Genomic DNA, 12,270 nt, shown 5'->3' on the forward strand with positions numbered 1-12,270 from the left:
GCATGCTAACTGAGTTGGCCCAACCAGGAACGTATCGATTAGAGCAGTGAGTTTCTTAACCTTGGCACCTTTGAGATGTGGGGCCTTCGAGTCCAGACATCTTAACGGTGCAAAGGGCAAGAAACGCTGGATTAGAGTTATCTCTGGTTCTGGTTAATTCCTTTGGGAGACTGAAAAAGGAAGGCTCGGATGCAAAAGCTGTGAGTTGTAAAGAATTCATAGTAAGTAAAACCCAGCCTCCAAAGAACCCTTTCCTTGCTTGAAATATTTGTCGTTTCTTCTGCACTAATGCTCTGCAAAAAGATTTCACCAGACTCCTGCTCAGAAATGGCTCTTAAGAGCCTGGATATAAAAAGCTGCCGAAAAAACTGGTATAATGCTTCAATTTTTGCAACAGCTTATTAGCACCTTCCATTTAGGGATTTGGGGGCTTAGGGAAATGAAAACCTGACAAATATGAAGTACTTAGCCTGGGTGAGAAGGGATCTTTCTCTCCTATAATTCCATCCCTACCATGCTCAACTAGGAGGCCTCTCCCAGTCCTTCTACTTAGTTCACATCCGCGGCCCAGCAGACGTCCAGGGTTTTCTGATGACATCTTCTCTTTCTGGAAACATATATTCACCTCTGCTCTAGAATGAATGGAGGCTGCCATGCAGTCACCTTCTCTGCTCTAGAATGACTGAAGGTCGCAGTGGAGACACAGTTTCTGCTCTAGAATGACTGAAGGCTGCCATGCAGTCACCTTCTCTGCTCTAGAATGACTGAAGACCGCCATGGAGACACCTTCTCTGCTCTAGAATGACTGAAGGCCGCCATGGAGACACCTTCTCTGCTCTAGAATGACTGAAGGCCGCCATGGAGACACCTTCTCTGCTCTAGAATGACTGAAGGCCGCCATGGAGACACCTTCTCTGCTCTAGAATGACTGAAGGCCACCATGGAGACACGGTTTCTGCTCTAGAATGACTGAAGGCCGCCATGGAGACAACTTCTGTGCTCTAGAATGACTGAAGGCCACCAATTGCTTCAAGCAGGATGGTTGATGGCAGCGGCTTCCGCAGAGGCCATCTTGGTGCCTCCACTGCCTGATGGCCACAAAGACCAGGACGAAGAGCAGGATAGAGAAGGTGCCGAGAGACGCAGGGGTTCAAGAAGGGGAGAGCCGCCACAGGGTGGCAAGCCAGAAAGGAGGTTTTGCCACACAGCAACTCAAGAGAGGCCCTGCTCTCTCGCAGCAAGCCAACCCCACGTGAGAGCCTCACTTACTCTGGTTTCCCTTTGACTTGGCAGAGGAGTTCGAGCAGGTCTCCTTCCCTTGTGAGCGGCTGCGGAGGAGAATTCTGCAAAACTTGTACTTCGGGCTTATCTGCACATCAAAGACACAACACAGACAATGAAAAAGAGAGGAAAAAAAATAAGAATGAATGAACGAATGAATGAATGAGTCACCCCATTACAAAAAGACACCGAGCAAATGGCTCATTTGGTTAATTCTTTAAAAAGACCGGTCCTGCAGAAGAAAACGGTCAAGGGCTTCCCCGGCAGTTGGACCTTTAGATCTGTAAATTATCCTGGCGTTTCCCCAAATTAAGTTGACTAATAAGCTCCAAACCTAACATGTTGATAAGAAACCTGCACGCCAAGGCAGCGGCTCCCCCTGGTTCTTGCAAAAAGAAATTTTGTTAAATTGAAGTTTATCTCTGAACTCATTCGAGCTAAAGGAAACTCATTTGCCTTCACGCTGTGGTGAAAAGGCAGATTTGCGGTGTTCAGAATTGATACCTTTTATCATGCATCATATTTTATGGGCTGGCGATCCTTTGTGCGGTGGCAAATTAATAGGCTGGGCTCTTGTGGGAGCATTTGACGAGAAGGTGTAGGCTGAGCCACGCACTGGTTTCTGCAAGAGCCAAGAAATTCTCAAATGCCCCCAAAAGCCGCAAGGGGATGAAAGCATTTCACACCCAGGGAGAGAATCTGGGAACCCTTTGGAAAGACCCTGCAGGAGAAGAGAAGTTATGGAGAAGGTTGCCCTAAACCACAACCACCGCACAGACGCAATACCCAACGTCACCAGGACACCTTCAGAGCAAGACCATCTCTTCCTTGCCATGGATATTTTGGGGGAGACAGACTGGCCAAACCAGTAGGAGGAGTCAAGCAGGGAATAAGTCTGGAATCCTTGTGTAGGCACAAAAGGGTAACTGACTCCCCTTGAACGCCATTGAACCTTATCTAGAGTGGCCCAGGTACAAACCAACAGTCAGGGAAGATTCCTGTGTTATAGTCATGAGCAATAAAGTAGCTAATTGAACTCTTCATGTGTGGATTTGGTTGTTCGCACCAGACACACTGAATCAGCAGCGCCTGTGGTAATTTTAGGAATGGCCAATAATAAAGAAACATGTTAGATTCTGGTTATTTTTTTTCCCCCTACGAATCCTGGGATAGAAGCCAGGTTAGGAATAGACATGTACGGATTAAAAGACAAACACAAGACATTCACAATTAAATGCAAAACACTTTTAGCAATCACATTTTCTGTCCCGGCGAGAGTGTCAGTGAAGTTGGATCCCTTTGCAAAACCTAGAGGCAGAGAATTGGAGTAGACCCTGGCCCTTAATTGATCAGATAGGGAGTCTTCAACTCAGTCCTCATAATGAGAGGACGATACAAGGAACACTGTAAATAACAGTCAACACCACGACTGAGTTATAACCAAGTGTAAGGTTTCCAATTATCCTATAAGAAAATAGCTTAATAAGGTGTCTTAGGCATCACAGTTTGCAAATTCTATAGTATGACACACAACAAGATTGAAAAAAGCTAGAGGAGAGGAGAGAACGTGCTACACCTTAAAAGAGTCACAAGTTTATTAACGCATCAACATCTCATGCCACAAAACTCATTTTCTCTGTAACAGACTCACACAGCCCTCCCCTCCCCCCCGGTCAGTGGTTATAATTTGAAAACGCAATTATGGAATTGACGGTATCGTTTAAGATAGATAAGTAAAAAAAGTATCACAACTGTAATGCAAAGCAGACTCTCAAGGCACATGCACCAATGCAACACAACCCACAGCTTTTCCAGAAGGAAGGAGGGGGCTGCTCTTTGGACACTATTGGAGGGCAAGAGTTGGACTCCACTGATGCAACTACACAAAGCTGTACAACAATCTCCAGGTCAGAATGAGAGATGAGGAAAGTATCTGGACCTCTCATCATAACATAACCCAAGTCTGAAATTCTGAAGTCCCCGTCAGCCCCCCGCCCCTCCCCCAATTTTCCCCCACTGGCCACCATTGCAAGTCCCACACAAAAGAAGGTCTTGGAAAGAAGGGGAAGCCAGGATGAGTGCTGAAATACCCCAGGATCTCCTCGTTGTGTTCGATTCAAGAAAAGTAGGCTTTGATACACTTGGATTGAGAAAGAAAGTCAATTTTTAAGAAAACTCCAAAACTGAAAGAGGAAGGAAGCAAATTGGAGTGAGTGACTCTTTTGACATTTGTGGGGAAAAATGAAGGGAATCAATTAAATAAAAATCAGCTAGGACAGAGTTTCACGGATAAGAAAAGAAAAGAGTGGGGGATCCACGCTGGTTTAATGAGCAATCAGTTCTCTTCGCCCCCCCCCCTCCCCAAAACAAGAAAGACTGACGAGGAAACCAGGGAGAAGCAGAAACGAAAGGCACCAGGAGGAGAGGAACAGGATCTTAAACCGTACATGAAAAGCAGAAAGGTAACTAGCAAAGGAGAAAAGAAAAAAATAAAATAAAACAGAGAGGCATGATTATTGTTGCACACTGAGTATCTAGAAACAAGGGGACTTTGAAAGTGGGAAAAGGAAACACTGGATAAAGCCATTTTAACAGACTCACGAGGATGAAATAAGGGGAGAAGAGCCACTGCAGACAGAACTAATGGGAATAGTAATAGTTTGGCATAGCTTATTAACAGGAAAATGGGTCAAGATGCAATTAATAATGAAAAATGAAGAGCAAAAATACAATTTAAATAGTAGTATTATTGTACTGTTGACTGATATTGGGCTATCATTAACCACTCGGCGTCTGTGGATAACAGCAAGTATGAATTTAGTAAACCTAATAAATCAATAGTTTTGATTTTGAGATTAAAACCACACGCATTCTACATAATAGGAAGAGCAGGAAGGGAAGCATCCGGGGTGGGGTGGGGGTGGGGGTGGGGAGGAAACAAGACATCCTGTCCCTGAAAGGGTTTTTTTTTTTTTTACGAAAATGTGGGATCAATAGCAACAAAATGAAAGGTTTTTGTTTTCTTTAAGGACATGGACCAGAGGTAGTAAAGATTAAGCCATCCTCCTCATCCTCCTGGAATAAGAGAATTCTTAGCATGAAAAGAAATCAGAAACTGAAGAATCTCCCAGCATGAAAGAAAGGCTGACCACAGAGCTGTAAAAAAAAAAAAAAAAAAAAGGTTTCGTGAAAAGCACCGAAAGTGGAGGCGACAGCAAGCAAAACTGAGCATCAGTACCATCTTTTCACAAGAGAAAATCAGTTTTAATAATGCATGTCATAGAATAAAAGAATTGCGGTGTTAGGAAAGATTTCAAGGATCCTCTGGTCCAAATCTTCTGCAACATGTAAGAAAATCAAGTCAACCATCTGTGACGTCCAACCTCTCCTGAAAAGCCTCCAGAGATGGAGAACCCAAAAGCTCCGCGGATAGACAGTTCAATTATTGCACAGATCTTACTGACAAGAATATTTTCATGATAGTTAAATGAAACCCAGGTAGCTGTAATTTGCACTCGTTATTTCTGGCCTTATTTTTGTAACAACGAAAAATAATTCCTCCCTCTCTTCCCTTCTGCGGATCTGCACCCTGAGGACACCCCTGAGACCTCTCTTCTCCAGACTGAACATCTCTCAAGTGCCTTCAGCCTTCCTGGCAGGCCACGTCCTCCGGTCCTTGGCTCCCTGATCGCATTTAGCCAGGCAGGGAGGGATCCATATTACCGCTGTGCCATCCAAATCAGACTTTAGCAGCTTGTCAATGAGAATGTCATGTGGAAACTTTGCTGATATCGAGGTAGATTATCCCACTGCCTTCCCCTTTTTCCAATAAAGTAGCTCCCTTGTCAAAGAAGGAGACAAGATTTGTCTCACATGACCTGTTTTTCACAAAGCCTTGCTGACTCTCAGCAATAATGGCATTATCTTCAAGATGCTTACAAATGGCCTGCTTTATTATTTGCGCTAGCATCTTTCTGGGTATTGATGTTAAGTTCACTGGTTGATAATTACAGGGTTTTCTTTCTTTCTTGAAGAGGGGGTTGCACTGGCTTTTTTCCAGCTGCCTGGCGCATCCCAATTCTCCAGGTTTGCTCAAAGTTTAACAGACAGAGGTCCTAAGAGCCCCTCAGTATTCTTAGGTATATTTCAACAGGGCTTGGAAGAATAAACATTGACCTACTCAGAAGGAGTATGATCCCATGTCTTTGGACCTCTAGTAGTTTCTGATCAAATGCACAATGCTGCCTCTTCCACTGGGACTGGGGTGCTCCTAAGGGAGCTTTGCTCATGTGGGCTCCCTTGTAGTTGGGACATGGAACAAGCCCAATAACTACAAAATCTCTCCCCATCTAGAAAATCAGCTTCCCACAATGTAGAGAATGATTACATTCTGGAACACTCAGACAATCACTTGACCTCACTTTCCAGCTCGTCTTCAATGAATTAACCTATTTCTCTTGTCATGGTCTGAGAACAAGACGGCTGTTTTTCAGAGGGATGGAAATGACACACCTTCATCAGGAAACAGAATAACCCCAAATGAGATGCCCCCACAACTGGAAACATTTTGGGAGACCATCCAAGGCCAAGTACACTTTTATGAATGGATGGCATGTTTTGCAAGTGACATTGCACACAGAAGGTCAATACACGTCCTCTGAAATCAGGGAGAAGACTGCATTTATGTCGCAGTGACCTCTTGGAAATTCAGCAAACCTACCTTTCTGGGCTCCAAAGGCAGCTGGTTTGCATCTAGACACTGTGTCCAATAGTTTCTTCTCTGCAACACTCAGAAGTTATGATACACAGTCACTTAGCAATGATAAATCAGGCTGAAGAAGACATTTGGCTGTTCCCGCTACTTGTGAAACCGAAGCTTGACTAACCCTTCCCTCCTATCTTGACGGCAGAAGCCACTGAACTCCTAGGCCACAACCCTTGCATCAGCCATGGCACTTCCGGCCCTCATGGGTGGCAGCCCCAGAGGTGCAAATCATGGAAGAGATGAGGCAGGAAATGGTGGGCCAGAGAAGCAATCCAAGCAGGGCAGGAGAACAAGCAGAGCAGCTGGACCTCAACCAGACCAAATGGGTCAATGATGGGGAAGGGACATTAGAGCCACTTCAGGCACAGAAATGCTTTGGGGCAGACTTGAGCCCGTCATCCCCTGAAGGATGCTGGGGAGCAGTGAAAGTCAAGGAAGACAGAAAAACAAACCAAATAGTTCGGCATTATTCAGAGTATTCAGATAAAAATTGAATCATCTTCACTCCCAGGCACAAATCTGTACCGATTCCCTTATTCCCTTTACAAAGTAATAGATATTTCAGTCTGGAGATTAGGCCTGGATTTGCTAAATAACCTTCAAAATGCATTCGCTTCCTTGTTCTTGGAAAAAAACCCTGCTGACTTCTTGTTAAATTAGCTGGTTAAAGACTGCAAGTCCTTCGGCATTTACCACCAATCGCAACTTGCACTCACAATTTGCCTCCGTGCAAGGAAGAGAAAGCCTTCAGATCAGAGGATGAGACACCCTCAAGGAACAAGGCGTGGTCCCTTTTTGGTATCAAGGATGGTAGGGGAACGACACCCCCCACCCATTTTATTCCAATTAACATGGCTTTTTAGTCCCTCTAAGACAGAGGCCTTCAAACTTGGCAGCTTTAAGACTTGTGGACTTCAACTCCCAGAATTCTCCAGCGGGAGTTGAAGTCCACAAGTCTTAAAGCTGCCAAGTTTGAAGACCTCTGCTCTAAGATCTCAGGCCTTTTGGCTCAGGATCGGGTGTCTCTCTCCCCCCACCCTTGCCCCCTTGCCGGGCGTGGGAGCCCTGCGCTGCTCCTACCTTCGCTCTTCGCTTTCCACCAAATCCCTCTGAGAAAGGCTTATTAATGAGCTCGCAAACGAGCACCCAACTGGGAAATGTCACAAACAAGAGAGGCTAATGCGCCAGAAAATCAAATAAGGGTACAGTCAGCTGATTGGGGGCCTTTCATATTTACAATAACGCTACAATTAATATAGGACCCCCTTTAAATCAGATATTCTGAAAGGGTCAACACCTCGCCGAACAAAACAGCTCATTTATTTATGTTCAGAAATCTCCAGATGATAAATTATATTGAAGTTAATCACTTCACTGCATACTGGTGCAATTAATATCTGCACTCACCAGAAGCAGGCAGATTAATAGAAACACGAGGTGCCTACATCGGTTGGCATCTTCCTTTCTTTGTTAGACATAATTGGGCACCGGGTATTCTCTTGGTATAAACAACAAACAGAGGTTACAGCAGTTTCCCTGGGTGTATGTTTTCATAAGCATACAAGCAGGCATTACAAATATCTGGATTTTATTAATTATGACTCTCTTCTGCGTTTCTCCTCCTCTGGCTTTAAGGCTCCGCTGCCTCCCCCTCAACATGGCTTCACCCAAGGAGGGGAAACACAGGGGAGACCCCGGCACATCAAGCACAGGCAGGAAGGCAGCCCCTCCCTCCTCTTCGCTTCTTTAGCACAAGACCTTAATGATGTCTTCATCTGCTTCAAGGCTCCATTTCTGTATTTAGAAGTGAATTTGCACACCATCACCTCCTCAACTGTGGATGTCAACCGATGCAGACAGACGCACCTCGAAATGGCCTACGGTCAATGCCTTCCTATTCTGGCAGCTAAAAACCCCAAGCAAAATTCTCAAATCTTCTTTATCCAGATTTATTGAAAGGGGGAAGGCATTGGTTTACAAATATTTTGGAGAGCTGTACTTCAAAAAACCCAATTTATCTCTACATTTTTATTGCGGACATTTCTTGATTCGCCTACCAACTTCTCTTTGGGGATATAGCTTTCAGGAAGCTACCAGGTACAGCTACCTGGTCAAGAACCTGAAGCTCCCCTGAATTTACGATACTTTGCAACTCGCCATCCTCTTTTCCAACTTCTGAAAAGCCCTTTATCTCTACCCTGGATGAACTTCGCAGAATGACGGCTCAGCTGGTGAGACCTGTAAAGTCAGCCCTGCCACAGTAATTTTGCCCCTGGACGTGTTAATGAAATACTCTGATGGGTGTTAAAGCAAGAATAGAGATTGTGGCCCTCAACGTCTAAGTCAAGCAAGATAGCCAACACTTTAACCTAGTTGGTCCTCTGGATACTCCTGAAGGACAAGGGGAAAGCCAAAACGGTTCCCTCCCTTCTGCTTGTAGAAGGGGAAACCATGCTGACGAGCTTCTGGACTTAGGACAGCGGATCTCAAAATGCCACAGAACCCAAACACTGAAACCCTTTGATTTAGGAACATCTGAAGCAGGTCAGTTTCAGACCCTCATGGATGTCAACAACACGGAGAGGAGAGTTTGGGACACATATTTAGTTTCACTTCTCCCACTCTAATCCTTTTAGTTCTTCCGCTTTAATCCTTTTCTTTTGACAGGCCAAATTTCTCATCCAGAGGTCCTGCATGAGGAATTTTTGAATTTGTAAAGCAGTAAGGTTACTTCCAATGAAGCCACTCATGGCTTAGACCAAACTCTTTGAAATGCCGTCATATAAAAAAGGCTCTGCCAGATGCAAAATGTAGCTTCCTGCCTGAAAGATCTCTGCCCTAACTGAAAGCCTCCTTTCTCTCCCCTCTTGTGTGTATGAGTTACAAATACCTTTAACAACTTGCTCCAAACTTCAAAATATTAACTATAGAATAGAATAGAATAACAGAGTTTGAAGGGACCTTGGAGGTCTTCTAGTCCAACCTTCCTGCCTTCTTCAACTATGAGGAAGAGGAACCATAAGCCTTGCTTGTTGTCCAAAGTACCTCTCACTTTGCCATCTGATTTGATTATTGTCCTCATCACCCCAATATTCCAGCAACTCTTAGCTAGAAGTGGTGGAAGAAGGCATCAGCCCACCACTCCCTATTTATTCAAGCATCTTTATAGCTGTAGGACTGAAGAGAGACAAGGCATGTTCCAAGGAGGAATATCCTTTGGCCCAACAAGAGGCTTCCAACGTGCATAGATACGAGCCCAAGACTAGCCTGATCACACTTCTTCTAGACACGAGCAGAGATTCCAGTTGTTATAGGCCACAAACCAACTTACTTGGATATGCGGCAATGGTGTTTGGGCAAACCACAGTTAACCACATTGAAGCTAATTGCTCAGGAAGCTTTCGGTGTTCTTCATTCATGCATGAAAAGTTGCCTTTTGCTCCTTCTCATATCAAACCTTCTACGGCTCTACATGGATCTCAAGTAAATGTTCTCCTTCTAAGAACTTGTCCAGAATCTTTTGCTCAAGGTGAAGGGCTCCCAAATGCCAGCCTCACCTACCCTGCAACCATCTTTCTCATTTTCACTCCTCCTTCCATTTCTGTGCTAATGCTAACATGCAGCTGCCTATTCAAGCCTTTGAGCAAACACGAATTAGCTCTCAGCCTTGAAAAAAGCTCCATAGATAATTTGAATTTCACCTACTAATACCTTCCTTTTTATCACAAGCTGCTACCTTCTGACTTCTATCTTCTACTAAATATGCCCAAGTGAAAAAATAACGGGCTATGACTGTGCATTCATTGGTTCAGGGAAAGAGGATGGCAGGATCAGCTCACACCTGGGCCAGGCAGGGAGAACTGAGATCCAGGACCTTCCGTGTCCTCTTCCACCAGGTCTCTCTCTCCAGCTGCCAATTGGGGAGCAGAAGTTTGGATGCAGCCCTGCGGTCCAATGTTAAGACCCTCCTGGCTTGGCGTTTTGGGCTCCCCGTGCATGGCAACAACAGGATGGTCATCTAACAGATATGAAGTGGTAAAAGTGAGCCCAGCTCTAGGCTCAGATTGCAAATTCCAGACCCCAACAAGCCTTTGAGAATGGGTTGTCACTGGGCCTGGTGTTTACAAAGTGTTATTTTTCTGAGCAGCTGCCAGGGGGTGTAGTAATCTGAACTTCAAGCAACAGACAAATAGAGTCTGCTTCTCTCTAAACTGCTGTGGCATCAGGATGCCAAAAGAGAAGCAGGTAAGGTTTGGTTTAGGTAAGAGAGACCCAATTAGAGAGAAGATACTACATTCTTCAAATACCACCGTTTCTCCACTGACAGAATTAATCCAAGTCATCTTTAACCTCAGAAATGTTCTGATTAGATCCCTGTAAATAAATAACTGCGTGGCCATGACACTTTTGCTCATTACTCTTTGAGATGAAGCCCCTGGAGTTCTCCTGCACGGTTCTCCCTGGTGCTGGAAGGATGGAGGTCCTGACCATCTTCCAAGGAAGCTCCACTCTGCGTACTGACAGGCGTCTGTAAGTATCTGGGAAAGCTCCTCCGATCAGACCCAGCAAAGGTGCTAATATGTTATTAAAGCTAATGGGGCTCTACCAGAAATGCTAATGGACAAAACGTTTGCATAAATGAATTACACATCAGCACAGTGACTAGGCTACCACAACCGGCCAATTTAGGTAATATCTGATGGTTTGGGTGTCCCCCCCCCGCCCATTATTATAGGGATGTTCCTTCCCCAATACTTTGGGGTGATATGAAAATTGTAAGCAAAATGCTCATAATGGAACAACATAATGAAGCAGAAGAAATAAATTAACACGGGGGAGGGTTCTTTGTGTAGCGTTATGGTTGAGTTGCAAACACAAAAGGCAGGCATTGCCCTGCTGTAGTTCTGGCTCTGTGATGAAAGTGGCGGGCTGCTTAAGCCACGGATCCTTCCATGCTTCGTATGGCACTGCATCTGAATGGCATTCGGACGGGATGGGGTGCATGCCAACCCCCGGGGTGCTGGTCACAGCTGCCACAGTCCTGGGCAATATTTCAAGGCAAGCAGCAAAAGGAACCACAGGCAGGGCCCAGGTCTTTTCTGCCACCCTCTGGTCCTCTAACTGCCTGAAACAGGAAGCCACAGCTTAGTGCCAAGCCAGTAATTCAACTTTGTGGATTTACAGAAAGTTATCCTCTAATGACAATATTTATAGGATACGTGCTTATGCAGCATTTCAGCATCAAGCAATATTGGCAACAAAAGATTCGGGGGGAAAACAGCATAAATGGGAAAAGCAGTTGGTTGGAGAAGCGTGAACCACCAAGGAGCCATGCCAATGTTGACAGGGTCTCTGGAAGGGCTGCTGCTGATATTTCAACATAATTCGATGGTGAACCTGAACTCGCTGCTGCTTGATGTCTGAAGTGGCCCAGAACGGCCAGCTCAAAGGCTGCTGGCGACTGTTAAGATGAGAATTGAACTTCAGGAGGAGTTCATTCAACACAGCTTTAACAGAGCCCAAGGCCAAAATTGTTGTCTTGAGATATAATGAGGAACTGAGAAGACACAATGGCCAGAAGACCAGAAGATACAGGAATCCTATTCCAACCCAACTGGAGGACCTCTACTGCAAGAAAAGTCCTCTTCAACACGTATTCTAAAGGTTTGTTCAGGATTTCAGGGCTTTGTGGAAATCTATAACTATACTGACCCTCTGGTCTTACTTAAGCCGATATCCTCCAGATGTTGCTGGACTGAACCTCTCACAGATTCTAGCCAATGTGGACCTATGGCTGGGATTTATGGAAAGTATAGTCCCAAATTATCTGGAAGGTACCAGCTCATGAAAGTCAGATGTCTGCATTAAAATTACAGGCAGATTTGTGTGGTTCGCCCAAGAGTGAACAGCAGAACTTTTTCAAAAGAGACATGAAAAAAAAACTGCAGGAAAAGCTTTAAGCTAACATTCAATACTCCAAAGATCCAACTTCAGAAAGGCAGACATAAACAGCATAGGCATAGAGTGAAGTGCTTGTGATCTTGGTACTCACACATTACATCAAGGTAGTACTTGGTCTGCAAGTCTTTAACGGCAGGATGGTCTACCTGACAGACAACTGGGACCCCATCATCCTCCCGCTTGACCTTTAGTAAGAGCTGGCTGGTCACTGTGTACATGTCTGACCACTGCTCCACTTCTGTTTTGCCTGCAGGACAAGAGAG

General features: G+C 44.9%; 1 protein-coding gene across 9 annotated transcripts in view; it reads right to left on the reverse strand.

Moving 5' to 3' along the window:
- The window catches only part of CADM1 (cell adhesion molecule 1), a 204,096-nt gene that overhangs the window by 36,047 nt on the left and 155,779 nt on the right, over window positions 1–12,270 (reverse strand). For all 9 annotated transcript variants that reach the window (XM_087875991.1, XM_087875987.1, XM_087875989.1 and 6 more), the window contains exons 5-6: window positions 12,099–12,254; window positions 1,270–1,369 (exon numbers count right to left, since the gene is read on the reverse strand). In XM_087875991.1, coding sequence (XP_087732117.1) covers window positions 1,270–1,369; window positions 12,099–12,254 — 256 coding nt within the window. The remainder of the gene's footprint in view (window positions 1–1,269; window positions 1,370–12,098; window positions 12,255–12,270) is intronic.

The sequence above is a fragment of the Pantherophis guttatus genome, chromosome 9 (genome assembly GCF_059756535.1).
Source record: "Pantherophis guttatus breed Tessera chromosome 9, ASM5975653v1, whole genome shotgun sequence".
Classification (NCBI taxonomy): domain Eukaryota; kingdom Metazoa; phylum Chordata; class Lepidosauria; order Squamata; family Colubridae; genus Pantherophis; species Pantherophis guttatus.